General features: G+C 42.9%; 1 protein-coding gene across 1 annotated transcript in view; it reads left to right on the top strand.

The window, feature by feature from the left end:
* Hel89B (histone acetyltransferase 1) overlaps positions 1 to 14,346 on the top strand; it is a gene marked incomplete in the record, with an annotated part of 57,544 nt that overhangs the window by 23,612 nt on the left and 19,586 nt on the right. Inside the window, 9 exon segments of the mRNA XM_074088752.1 lie at positions 7,723 to 7,857; positions 9,075 to 9,232; positions 9,814 to 10,009; positions 11,094 to 11,182; positions 11,351 to 11,812; positions 11,863 to 12,100; positions 12,183 to 12,493; positions 13,563 to 13,658; positions 13,985 to 14,161. Of these exon segments, the coding sequence (XP_073944853.1) occupies positions 7,723 to 7,857; positions 9,075 to 9,232; positions 9,814 to 10,009; positions 11,094 to 11,182; positions 11,351 to 11,812; positions 11,863 to 12,100; positions 12,183 to 12,493; positions 13,563 to 13,658; positions 13,985 to 14,161 (1,862 nt within the window).

Genomic DNA, 14,346 nt, shown 5'->3' with positions numbered 1-14,346 from the left:
TTGCTGACAAAAACCTCGATAGATTATTTTTGAAAAAGAGCCTTCATTTACACGTTAACCAAATATTATGAAAACTATTATGAATATCAACACAAAATTTGCTTATTAAATAGTTTTTAGTAGATTTAGATTATGCTTCATAGATTTTCAATAGGTTGAGTACATCAATCATACCAATTTATTTCGTCTTTGGCAAAATAAAACGGTTCTAGCGCGCGGCGGCGGCCAAGTATTTCCCAGTCGCCAGTACACGCGTGTACGTAGTCGACGACGGACCTGTGCACATTTTTCTAACGCGCTAGTACTACTTTTGAGAGCAAATAATATGGGTAATCGCAGTAATTAAAAAAGTTAAGCGAAAGAGGACGCCATAAGTGAACCAGAGCACATATGAGAAGGCATTAGAGTACCTAAACGGTAAGTACCTACCACACACTAATCGCGGCCGGAGTCGGGCGAGTCAGCAGGGCTACTACGAAACTCCAAACTCGAAGTTCGTGTCGTGCGGTCCCTCTCGCTCTCGTACTAAATAGTATAAGTGTCAGAGGGACCGCAACCCACGATCTTCGAGTTTCGTAGCAGCACTGCTGAGCGGATTTCACATTCGTACTACGACCGCAAGCTGGTTGGCGCGGGCCTCGGCTGCTCATGGAAGCGGACGGCTTCGTCCAGATTCTACCGCGACTGCCATACAAATTGTAGGCACGTTGTATAACCTATACTACTCACGGCGAACATGCGGCGAACCTTGCGGCTACTACGAAACTCGAAACTCGAAGTTCGTATCGTACCGTCCCTCTCGCTCTCGTATTAAATAGTATAAGTGTCAGAGGGACCGCACGACACGAACTTCTAGTTTCGAGTTTCGTAGTAGCCCTGCTTGATCCCTTTGACAGTTTCACTGACATTTCTGATAGTAGATGCAACAGTTTCGATCTAAGTTTAGATTTTCTCACTTTTTTGCAGGCAAAGGTAATATCTTGCATTCAGCCAAGTTATTTAACATAAATTATTTTAATAAAATAAGATGGTTGCACTTGGTTGCACTAGTAAATTATTGACAAAAACATGTACTCCAACTGCAATCCGGCTGCAAAATGGGAGTTTGGATGCAGTTATTGCGCAGTTAGTACAACTGCACCAGCACTGGACCCGACTGTCAGAGGACTGCATTCCAACTGCCATTTTAGGCAGTCGGAGTGCAGTTCTTACGCAGTTCTGATGTAGTTCTGCCATTTTACAGCCGGATTGCAATTGGAATGCGGTCCGTGTGAACCAGACCGTACATTACGACGCCTACCGCCTACCTTATCAGCGACTTATTTATTATAGGAACTTCGATTTGTAATTTACCTTCACGTAAATCAAGATTGGTTTTTTGGAATTTTTATATTTTTTATTTCCATTCCATTTTTTTTCTCTTACGGTCATCCCGTAAAACCTAAATTGAAAATACAAACTGAAATATAGATGCACAGAAAAACCAGAAAAATAAGACCAGCACTGGATATCGAACCCAGGTCCTCGGTATTCCGTACCGCGTGCTATACCGCTACACCACTGCTGGTCCACCAGCAGTGACCAGCAGTGCTGGTCACCTGCTGGTGGACCAGCAGTGGTGTAGCGGTATAGCACGCGGTACGGAATACCGAGGACCTGGTTCGATATCCAGTGCTGGTCTTATTTTTCTGGTTTTTCTGTGCATCTATATTTCAGTTTGTATTTTCAATTTAGAAATTAGTTTGTCTTTAATTTTTTCTCCCAAAAATTTATCATCTTTAAGTAAAAGTGAAATAAAGTGCCCGGTTGAAGTGTAGCCTTTAGAAATGGACTTGAAAAATGTATCAAAGAAAACGAAATTCAGATGTAGAATTATGAAAAGGAAACTAAAACTACTGAAATTAACAAAAATAGTAACTGGTATGACCAGATCCAAGGTCTCCATGTCACGTGCCGAGCACAGTGTATATTTGCTGTGTGGAGTGGTGAAAATCATCACCTCAAAACAGTAATCATACTTATAGATGATACATTTTGGGGAAAAAAATGAAAGACAAACTAATTTCATTTTATATGTGACTACTTACTACCCGAAATTGTTGATTCCCGTCGAGCTTGGGGAATGCCACTAAGGGAAAAAGAATCTTCATGAAAAATAACTGTAGAACCTCCTCTGACTGAAGAAAAAGAACTTTCTTCTACATATCTATACTTTTCAAGCGACGAAAATAGCGAAAACATCGCTTCAAGCTCCAGACAATCAACTTTGGAATCTCCTCTGACTGAAGATAAATAACTTTCTCCTACATATCCATACTTCTCAAGTCATGAAAATAAGAAAAGCATCGCTTCATGCTCCAGACAATTTTGGAAGAGCTATAAATTTATTTAAAACCAATTGTTGCCGTCGACTGCGTCCGCGCGGAATCCGATTTAGAGCAATTTTTTATTATATCCAAAAATATTTATTTTCCGTAACATAAAGTATCCTAAATGTTGACCAGACTAATAAGCTATCTAACTAACTAATTTGGCTCAGGGACCCAAAGAGGGTCTTGGCCTCCGAAACAAGAGCATGCCATCTGTCATATCTATCTATCGACCTATTCAGTCTAAATGTCTATCCATTACCTACGTTACAAATCAAACTGTGGGCATGAAGAGGCATAAATAATTTGTTTATTACCAAGACTATTCATATTAAACGAAGATTTTCTTTATTAAACCAAAAAAATGTGTAATTATAATTTTAAGGAAAAATCCGGAATTCACATTAACCAGAATACGGATACAAACAGAATAAGGCCGTCAACGGGCTGCGTGACAGACGCACGAGCGCCTGCATTCGCCTCCACCGCGTCGTCTGCTTCACCCCTCCAAATACCGAAAATTCTTCTATAAGCGCGCCTTAAGTCATGGAAATGACAATAAATGGCAGTAAGATGGCAGTAATGAATTTTTTTAGGCAATTTTACTTCAATACTTACTTATTTCAAGAACGAAAGTTAGCAAAACAGTCGGCAATTTTTGCTGATTTGGGACCATTTCGTGACATACAACTTTCTTAATTTTTAATACCTTTTTGTTATGCTACGTTACTTTGTCACGAATAAATGATTTCTATTTCTATTTCTATTTGTAAATATTCTGCTGGTAATAGCGATTAGCGACTTCGACATGAGTCTTTGTGTGTTTATATTATTGTATAAGAAAGAAACTAAACGTTGCTTAGTACCCATAACACAAGCTTTGCTAAGCTTACTTTGGGACTAGGTCAATTGGTGTGAATTGTCCCGTGATATTTATTTATTTATTTAAGAAACTATGCTTTGGTCCAAGTATTTAGCATGACAGACTCCTTTGTTCACTCCCGCACAGTGCATTGGCAGCTCGACCCAGATCTGGAACAGAGGCGTATCTCTCCGACCTTGCACCTCTTCGATTGCACAGACGTGATATCGCTTTATTCCAATCTTAACTTCGCAATTGACGTCTTGGCTTTGTAACAACGACTAGAATAATTCAGACTTTTTGGCTCAAAGCTCCCGTTGTAGTGTCGGAACAGAAACGGACACACTGAACGTCAAAACATATTGCAAACTACTAGTGCTAGCCGTCCAAAATATCTTCAAATTTAGAGTTGGGTTTATATTGCAAGGCAAGCAACTTGTTTATAATAATAGGTACTATTTCGCGCTGCATTGAATTTATCGGGGCCGGATATCCTAAGTTTACATTCATGTACATAATAATATACATATCACCTAAACAAATTTTTATTTATATCAGTATTCATGAAATGTCCTTTGTTTAACTTCCATGACTTTTACATGATATTTTTATCAATCATTTTGTTATACCTACTCTTGTTTTGTATTGATATTTATTGCGGATAGAAGCAGATATTTTTACATGAATAGGTAATTTCATTAAATGACGGTCAATTGTTGCTCAATATTTATGTTATAGATTAATGTATTTATAATAGTAGTTGTATTCATGAGCTCTGAACAGGATTTATTTTCAGTGGTAGATAGCGGTAGGTACACATTTTATTATCGGCTTTTCGTATATTGGTGGTTTTTCCAATCCAAATTTAGGCTAATATTGTAAATACTTTGCGTATGCAGTAGATAGTAATAATTTCAACCATGCTAATTTCGAGTCGGTGTAGCATAGTGGTTAGGCCTATGGGTCAAACGACCGGATGGCCAAGTGGTTAGAGAACGTGGCTACGAGGCTTGAGGTCCCGAGTTCGATTCCCGGCCGGGGCAGATATTTGTATGAATAATACGAATGTTTGTTCTCGGGTCTTGGATTTTTAATATGTATTTAAATATGTATTTATCTATATAAATTTGCGCTGCTAAATGATTTTTTGTCTGAAATCCAGTAAGCTGACGTGATTGCCGATGGTTAGGGAGCACTTTTATCTAAAATAATGTTATTTTTAGCATAGTATTAAGTATTAACGAGCGAGGCGTTTTGGTGCTAAGTGTAAGCCTGACTGTATTGAATAAATAAATAAATATAAGTATGTTATCCGTTGCCTAGTATCCATAGTACAAAGCTTTGCTTAGTTTGGGACTAGGTCAATTGGTGTCAAGTGTCCCATGATATTTATTTATATTATTTAAATGAGAGAGTCGTGGGTTTGAGCCAGGCTTTGCACAGTTTTGGCTCTTAATAAAGAAATAGACACAGACTTTACTTCTTTGCCAAAATCGTAATACGAGTAGCTGTTGCCCGCGACTTCGTCTCCGACGAATTTTTTATCTCTATCCCGTTGGCAGCAATTTTCCTGGATAAAAACTATCCTAAAGTCTTTCTCCGGGTTTGAAACTAATTCCATATCAAATTTCATCTAAATCGGTTGACTAAAACGGTATGATTGAGTAACAAAATATCGTCACAAACTTACACTTTATAATATTAGTACGATAACGATACAAGGTGTCAGTTTAACAAATGAAACCTGAGTTTTTTTTAATACATTCATTATTTCAAAAAACATAACCCTCCTTCGGGCAGTGGGGTAAAAATATTAGTGTGTTTCCTTACTCCACACTCGTAACTTGTACTTGTCTGTAGCGCTTCGCCGTTTTTAGAAGAAAATCAAGCTGACAACAAAACGGCCAATAGTAAGTTATCTAACTAATATGCAACCTCGCTAAAAACATTTAATGGGCGTATGCATTCGTAACATTTAGATTTAGACTTAGTGTTAAAACTGACTGAAAGGGCTTTAAAAACACAGACACAACCTGATGTAAAACATAATGTAATCGATTCTACTCTCGATTATGAGCAAACTACTGTCTGGTTTTCAGCTATTTAATTAAGGGTATGATTTTATTGATCACCTAATAAATGCGTTTACGGCGACCTAATAAATAATATTTGTTCCTAAAACAGTAGATCTGTCACCTAAATTGAATCACCGAATAATATTAAAACGGTTAAAAATAATAGACGTGTCACTAAAACTGAATCACCAAACAATATAGAAATGGCTTCCTAAAAATTTATTATAATCACTGGAAAATAATATTGATCATCAAATAATTTACTTAACTGAAATTTCACGATAATGATATACACTGAATGAAATAATAATAATAATATCTTCTCACAAATTACACCAATTGACCCAGCCCCAAACTAAGCAAAGTTTGTGCTATGGGTGCTACAGGGTGCTAAATAACGGGTAGACATACATACATATATACTCAAATACATACAAATATCCAAGACTCAAGTACCTGCTATAAACATTTATATTCATCATACATGTATTAGCAAAAAATGTTCGGTTCTGGCACTTCGCCGGCCACAGCCGCGGCACGCTCGCTTCGCTCGCTCGGCTCGCGCACTGAGGGTCGCAGTTCTACCTAACACTTCTCCCCGCTTCGCTCGTCGTCGCACCTAACCAGACCTGTCTTAGTAGAATAGGTAAAAGCATCGAATTAACGAACTGATCTATTTATTAGGTGACAGATCTATTATTTTGGTGATCTAATTTTGATGATCAAACTATAATTTAGGATACAGGTTTACATTAATCTGATGACTCATACTTAGAAACAGATTTAATTAATTTGATGACCAATATATTTCTTAGGGATAGATATAATAATTAGGGTATCGCAATTTAGTGATAAATCTAAATTTAAGTGACAGAAAATATAGTTCCCTTTAATTACCTTGTATGATAGATATACACTTTCTTAAGATTAATTAATCCACGATATTGCAGCGAATGGATGGGTTAGTTTGACTGAATACCCCTGTAAATGTTTTTCATGTCATTTAATTGAAGTTGACAAATCTAATATTATAAATGCGAAAGTTTGTAAATCTGTTTGTTGTTTGTTACATCATACCGCTGAACCGATTTATAGATGTATTGAATATCCCGGAAAATTGCATAATTCCCGCGGGATAGCGATAAACGAATTCTACGCGGACGGAGTAGCGGGCAACAGGCCAGAAGTTCTATAAACGGGAAAATGGTGACTTCATCTTGAATCAAAAATTAGAATTTATACAGGGCTGATTAATTAAACTTACTCAACTATTTGCAATATCCCGGATTCATTTGAAGCTACACTGAATACTTGCAGACAGATTTTCACCCACTTAGGTATAGCGATTAATCATAAAGCAACGCCAGAATTTACAGGTAATTTTAAACAAAGAAAATGTTATCTCTCGTTTAATTCAAGTCAGAATAAAGGCTGTTACTTGTTAGCACAGAGGTTTATAAATAGCATAATCGCATGGAATAGTCCCGACTGTGTGAGTCACGGGTGTCCGCTCATTGCTCCAATGCGCGGGTCACCTTCCTGAAAGTGCCACCAATTCGGCTTGTTTATATGCTACATGTTATAATGTCTGTATGCTACATGAATATTCAGAAATATCTCCGAATCTTTGCCAAATTGTTATTCTTTGATAGCGGTCAAGTCTGTCAGGGCGGCCAAAAATGGAAGCTAAATAGGCGTACATTTTCATTTGTCTAATAAACTTTGAGATGTATGAGTTATCTCAATTTAGGTGCTTTTTGCAGTCATTCGCCACTAGATTTTGATCGCTGCAATGCGATGCGCGCAATTTTCTGGTTAAAACAATCCTATGTCCTTCCCCGGGGTCTCACACTATCTCCATCTCCAAACCGGAATCAAGTCTGTTCAGAGGTTTAAATGTGAATGATAACAGGCAAACAAAGTTACGTCCCTACTCAAAAGTTACTTTCGCGTCTGTTATGTTAACACGGTATGTAGACCTACGAAATTATTATTCATAGATGTAGTTTTGATTTGCAGTTTTACCCAAACTGATCATTATCTAATACGAATTTTCTCTACATTGCGTTAGCGTCCTTTAGAAATAACTATAAACTCGATGTTATACCTATAAAACACATCGCGCTGTATTCCCAAATGGGGTAGGCAGAGCACACGAAACGTTACCACTTCGGAGCCACTTTTAGCAATTTTAACAAAAACGGTATTATGGCTAACCTAACCTAACCTATATTCTATAAAATAACTATATTATAGGTACAATATCAAATCATTATCGTGTCCACCACTGTTTTGGTAAAATTTCCATTACCAGAAGTGGTATATGCAGATGCGGCCGTTCGTGCATTAGACAGTAAGCAATAACTCTTGTTTTGACCTTCCACATTCTAAAAGAATCTCTCCTTCTTGTCGACAGAAGAGAAATTAGACTGCGACGGGCGGTTGCGCTGCGAGACATTCGACATAGAAAAGGTCCTGCGGCACGGGGCCCACCTCATGGGTTCCGAAGGCAATGAGTACGATCTCGACGAGGACGCTCTCAATGCCGCAGGTGAGTGTACGACCTCGTCCTGTCCGACAATGATATCTAGTTAGGCAAAGCTCTCAAATATGTGACTCAACTCTATTTTTATAGCTCATTATGTTCTTACCCTTATTTTGCCGGTGGGTCTTTGAGTATTTTTTTTTCTAAAACCTTTCCTCTTTTTCCAATACTTACTAAGTAACATTTCTTACTTTTCTCCGAGCGTTCTGCTGCCTCTGCCTCCCGGCAAGCCTTCAACACCTACAAGCGGGTGTTATCGCCCACGTTGAGGACCTGTAGTGTGCCTGTAGTATAGCCGTTAGAGCGTATCTGATGTTTTTGAGTGCTTTATACATTAGATATTATTGCCAATGATACCTACACAAGTAGCTGGTACCTACCTAATAAGCTGCGGTAAGATACTCTTGGAAGGATGCGTAAGCTTTTGTGTATTTAGAGCTGTGCCAAGATTTGTGTAACCCTTTTGGAATCGAGTTGTATACGGCGCCACCCACAGACTGACATTATGCGGCACGGCAATTAAACGTTTACCTAAAGCGCCCGCCGAAATTGTTTCAAACTACTTCGGGCGCACATCGTCTGTCTGTCCGACTCCTACGGCAGCGATATTGTGGCGGCTGTAGCTTTTTTTCGCCGAATGAGCCCGACTATCGTGTTCTTTAGTGCAAGAACGCACTATGCGGTTAGCCGCGCGGTTTTAGCGCGCTAGGTATCCTTCTACAGAGTATCGCTTCAGAGACGGTGCACTAAAACCAAGCAGCTAAACACGTAGTGCGTACGTAGCCTAACACTGTTTGCGGCCACCGCATACTGCATGATGCGGAAATCGACTTAATGTAATTGCCGCATGAGAGTACCTACTAAGGTCCTGGCGCGGTACACGGAGCGGCCCACGCCTGCGTTCGCGGGTACAGGTACCATCAGCCAAATATGTGGTCTACCACCCTAGAGTTGATAAACGTTTGCATGTCAAAAAACAATAATGCCAATAGACGTGTCTTTCAACTTGAAAGTTCGACTTTAGCGACATATCTTTTTGATAGAAACTTGTTTGAAAATTGATAGACCACTTATTTGGCTGATGGTATATACAATCCGTTGCACGTGATGCGTGCATTTAGCGCTGCTCATACTATTTTTCAATAGGCGTCCACCCGCTAGTGTAGAGCTTACCTAAGGCAGCGTGCAAATAAATCGGCAACAGAACTTACAAACCTTAACAGATATAAACGAGCGTTTGGCGCGCCAGCGTCAGCAGCTCAACGCGCGCTTGGGGCTCGACGCCGCGTCCAAACTGGGTATGGACCTCACTGCGGCGTTGTACACCAATGAGGACCTGTGCCCCGCAAAGCCGACCACCCCTATCAAGATCGAAATCAGGGTGAGTGTAATGTATATACCTACTTATAAACTAGACTGGACACACAGTGTTATTTTGCAGCGTATAATAATTGCGGTATTATTATTTGTGAAAAATATTCTTTTGAGTACAATATTATCCTCGAGTCGAGGACATAGTCTTCGTGACTTTCAGTTGTAGTTTAGTTAAGAGTAAACAGTTTCGATAGGTGTGGTCAGGTAGTTTCAATGGGTGTGTTTTTGGTGGGTATATAGAGGGCGGCATGATGAAATTTGATAGCAGCCTCGGACGGGCTAGCCAAGAGATGATGGTTTAAATCGTTTCGTTTTGAAAATCTTAGATAATTAAGCGAAATAAAAAAAAATTACGTTATGTTATGTGGTGCCACTCAATCATAGTTGACAAATTAGTGATGTCATAGCTCACTATACTATAGGTACCACTATGCCAAATTCAATAGGGGAATCGCCTTTAGCAGCCCATCGAAATTATATCAATGAATTATTGGTTTCTAAATATCCTATTTAATAAACTTGTCCAGGTGCAACGATTAAGCTTAACAATAAACTACCTGTCAGCAACATCAATTCACCCTTCCGCAGATGCCAGTCCAAGAGCTAGTCCCTTCATCATCCAAGCCGCTGAGCTCGCGCGAGATAAACCTGGCGAAGCGGCGCGCGCGGCAGGCCGCGTTCTGCAAGCAGAAGTCTCGCGAGTGCGAGGAGCCCACGCCGCCGCCCACGCCGCCCGCGGAGCCCGACCGGAAGAAGATCAAGCTCGAGGTCGACGAGTTCAGTTGTGAGTTGGCTTTGCTGTTGTCTATTGTTACTTATTTAATTATCTATTGACTTAAGATTACTTAGCGTTATGGAAAAAAAAACAATGCGCTGTAAAATTCTGTTATACAAACAAACAAGACATCCAAAAAAATACAATTTACGTAATTGTTTCGACTTTCAGGGGTTTTAATCCTTGCTTCTCGAAAGCGACCGGTAACGATCAAAGTCTAAGTCAAAGTCAAAATATCTTTATTCAGTTTTTATAACAAGCACTTTCAAAAAAATCTACCACCGGTAACGAGTACCAAATAACGAGTGGTAATATGGATCCACATCGGCTCGCATTATTGTTGAAAGTCATATTACATATAATGTTTGTCATAAATTTATTATTGTTTCTCATATCATAACTGTTTTTTTCTCTGAATCCGTTAATTATTCGGATTTATTATTAAAAACATATAGGAAAAACTGTTAAAATATGAGCATAGTCCTCTATAATAGCTTACCTGAAGATATTAAACTACAGAGCAAGCAAAGATTCAAATCTAAAGTAATCGATTGGCTACAACATAAATGTTTAAACAGTGTAAAAGAATACTTGGCAAATCACGAGTTATGTTTATTTTAGGTAATTTTAATTGACTTAATGTATTTATGGCATGTGTATTTCATTTGCGAACGACTATTAGTATATTTTTAACGATAATAATTATAATTTTAAAATTTAATGTGTAAATAATTTGCACGCCTGCATACAGGCTGGATACAATGGACAAGAAGACTGTAACACCATTTATACTGTGTTCTAGCAAATAAACGATTCTGATTCTGATTCTGAACAAACTTAACCTGACCCATAGAGTTCTACAGGACCATTTAAATTAAGTTCTTGGGTTTTGGCGAAAAAAAAAATGACTAGCGAAAATTATAAAAATTATGACAAACATTATGACTTTTGATATTATGTGATTACATACGCACACGTCAATATTTATTTATTTATTGTCATAATTATACATAATTAATTTATATATAGTTGGTCTTGGGTGTTTTTCTCTTATTAAAATTTATAGTAGGATGAAGTGTGATGGTATTCCCAGTGGAGACGTCGCTGGCGGTCCCGGACTGCTCGGGCGCGTGGGGCGAGAGCTGGTCTTGGCCGCTGGAGGGCTGGTGCGGCGCGCTGCAGGCGGCGCTGTTCGGCGCGGCGTGGAGGCGCGCCACGGGGCCGCCTCCGCGCTGCGCGAGCTGCTGCGGGCGCCCCATCGCCGCCTCCGCCGGATAACAGCCGGGGACACGCACCAACAGGTCAGCGACCCCGGTCACCGTCTAACAAGGGCTGGGCGGCGCGCTGCAGGCGGCGCTGTTCGGCGCGGCGTGGGAGGCGCGCCACGGGGCCGCCTCCGCGCTGCGCGAGCTGCTGCGTGCGCCCATCGCCGCCTCCGCCGGGATAACAGCCGGGGACACGCACCAACAGGTCAGCGACCCCGGTCACCGTCTAACAAGGGCTGGGGCGGCGCGCTGCAGGCGGCGCTGTTCGGCGCGGCGTGGGAGGCGCGCCACGGGGCCGCCTCCGCGCTGCGCGAGCTGCTGCGTGCGCCCATCGCCGCCTCCGCCGGGGATAACAGCCGGGGACACGCACCAACAGGGTCAGCGACCCCGGTCACCGTCTAACAAGGGCTGGGGCGGCGCGCTGCAGGCGGCGCTGTTCGGCGCGGCGTGGGAGGCGCGCCACGGGGCCGCCTCCGCGCTGCGCGAGCTGCTGCGTGCGCCCATCGCCGCCTCCGCCGGGATAACAGCCGGGGACACGCACCAACAGGTCAGCGACCCCGGTCACCGTCTAACAAGGGCTGGGGCGGCGCGCTGCAGGCGGCGCTGTTCGGCGCGGCGTGGGAGGCGCGCCACGGGGCCGCCTCCGCGCTGCGCGAGCTGCTGCGTGCGCCCATCGCCGCCTCCGCCGGGATAACAGCCGGGGACACGCACCAACAGGTCAGCGACCCCGGTCACCGTCTAACAAGGGCTGGGGGCGGCGCGCTGCAGGCGGCGCTGTTCGGCGCGGCGTGGGAGGCGCGCCACGGGGCCGCCTCCGCGCTGCGCGAGCTGCTGCGTGCGCCCATCGCCGCCTCCGCCGGGATAACAGCCGGGGACACGCACCAACAGGTCAGCGACCCCGGTCACCGTCTAACAAGGGCTGGGGCGGCGCGCTGCAGGCGGCGCTGTTCGGCGCGGCGTGGGAGGCGCGCCACGGGGCCGCCTCCGCGCTGCGCGAGCTGCTGCGTGCGCCCATCGCCGCCTCCGCCGGGATAACAGCCGGGGACACGCACCAACAGGTCAGCGACCCCGGTCACCGTCTAACAAGGGCTGGGGCGGCGCGCTGCAGGCGGCGCTGTTCGGCGCGGCGTGGGAGGCGCGCCACGGGGCCGCCTCCGCGCTGCGCGAGCTGCTGCGCGCGCCCATCGCCGCCTCCGCCGGGATAACAGCCGGGGACACGCACCAACAGGTCAGCGACCTCGGTCACCGTCTATCAAGGCTTAATATCAAGCCTTGAAGATTTTCAACCTCTTCCTCAAATCCATGTTTTGGTTCATTTAAAAATTCAATTCAACATTTTAATTTTCGAATTATCTCTGTACTTTCCTATTCAGCACTTTGTTTTTACATCAAAATTCATTGCTGATCCAAAATTAATTGCTGGTCTAGTTCTGCCTGGCACCGCAACATCGCGCGCCGTCGCACCACTACCTTACGACTAGATTGGCGGGGCAGATCTATGCGCGTATACTTAGGGCAGGCGTTTTCAACCTTTTGGTTTTAACGGCACACTTTTTGTTCGTCAAAGTTTCACGGCACACCAGTAAACAAAATAGCCAAGTGCGTGTCGGACTAACGCGCAGTGTTCCCTACAGTATACTCATAATACGAGTATGTATAGTATAACACAACGGCCAACGGAGGCTTATTAATAAGGTCTCGTTGACTCCTTTAGGTACGAAACCCCAACAGCAACATAAATTTTCTCACTAAAATAACTATTCATGGTTTCAATGCAGCATACACTTCGCGGCAATCGCGGCACACCTGAAAATATACGCGCGGCACACCGGTTGAAAACGTCTGGGGGGTGGTTCACCACCCATTGATTAAATTTATTTGCCGGATAAATTTAATCAATGGATGGTAAAACAGGGGGTTATTGTCATTCAAAATGTTTTTGACGTCAACATCTTCCTAGCCATGCTGAACTCAATTATGGTTGTTCAAGTGTTAACGCCCAAGATGAAAATAATTTTGCTCCCGAGTGGCTCATACAACTTTTCACACAGAGCATTAAGAAACTTGAACAAATAAATCTAAATATAATTAAAGAGCAACCAGCACAGACAATGCCGTGGTTTTTTAATTATCAACTTAAAAAAATTGCATTTGGAATAAATCGCTTAGGAAAGCCTTGAACAGAAAAGTTGTACTTTGCTCCCTCTCGTCAGGGAGGAAAAGTTACTTTTCTGAAGGAGAGGTGTGAAAAATTTGTTACATGCCAGTTTCACTTTATCTTAATGCTTAATTTGCAGATGGAGAACGCGCATCAAGAGTGGTTAGAAGACATGGCGCTAAGGTTACTGTGTGTACTAGCTTTGGATCGTTTCGGTGATTTTGTTTCTGATCAGGTAAGTAATTCAAATATGTATGCCATATCAGATCTACAAAGAATTATCGATTGATGAAATAAAACTTGATTACTTCGCGCTACAAAACGACGCCTGCTTCAACAAATAATGACCGGCTAATGGCTATAAATAGCTAGTGGTCACATGGTTAAATTCTAGATAATTATTCACAAATAAAACATTCAAATTTATTTATTGTAAAATAAAATTAATCAAAAATAACAAAATCAATTCTCTTTTGTCACAGAAAGATGTAGACCCCCTAGATCGACCCTTGTTCAGTGTAGCAAGTCTCTGGTCGTACAATTCCAACTGGCTTGTCACAGGTGGTGGCGCCGGTGCGTGAAACGTGCGCCCAGACGCTGGGCGTGACGCTGGCGCAGATGCGGGCCGAGCGCGTGCGCGGGGTGGCCGCCTTGCTGGCCACGCTGGCGCAGCAGCGGCAGTGGGAGGCGCGCCACGGCGCGCTGCTGGGCTTCAAGTACCTGCTGGCAGCTAGGCAGGTCGGTACCGGCTTCACAAATGAGGGTCCGCTGCATCGGAATCTGAGCGTACGCACCGGACGGAGCGGATGCTTTTGTCGCTTTATATAGATTTATATGGCGCAGAAAGGCCGATCCAGTGCACGCACTGCCATAGACATCTATTGGCTCTGTGCACGACATCAGCGCCACCTAGCGTCCGCAAC

This window comes from Choristoneura fumiferana, chromosome 6 (genome assembly GCF_025370935.1).
Source record: "Choristoneura fumiferana chromosome 6, NRCan_CFum_1, whole genome shotgun sequence".
NCBI lineage: Eukaryota > Metazoa > Arthropoda > Insecta > Lepidoptera > Tortricidae > Choristoneura > Choristoneura fumiferana.
This window is presented reverse-complemented; position numbering and strand designations above follow the sequence as displayed.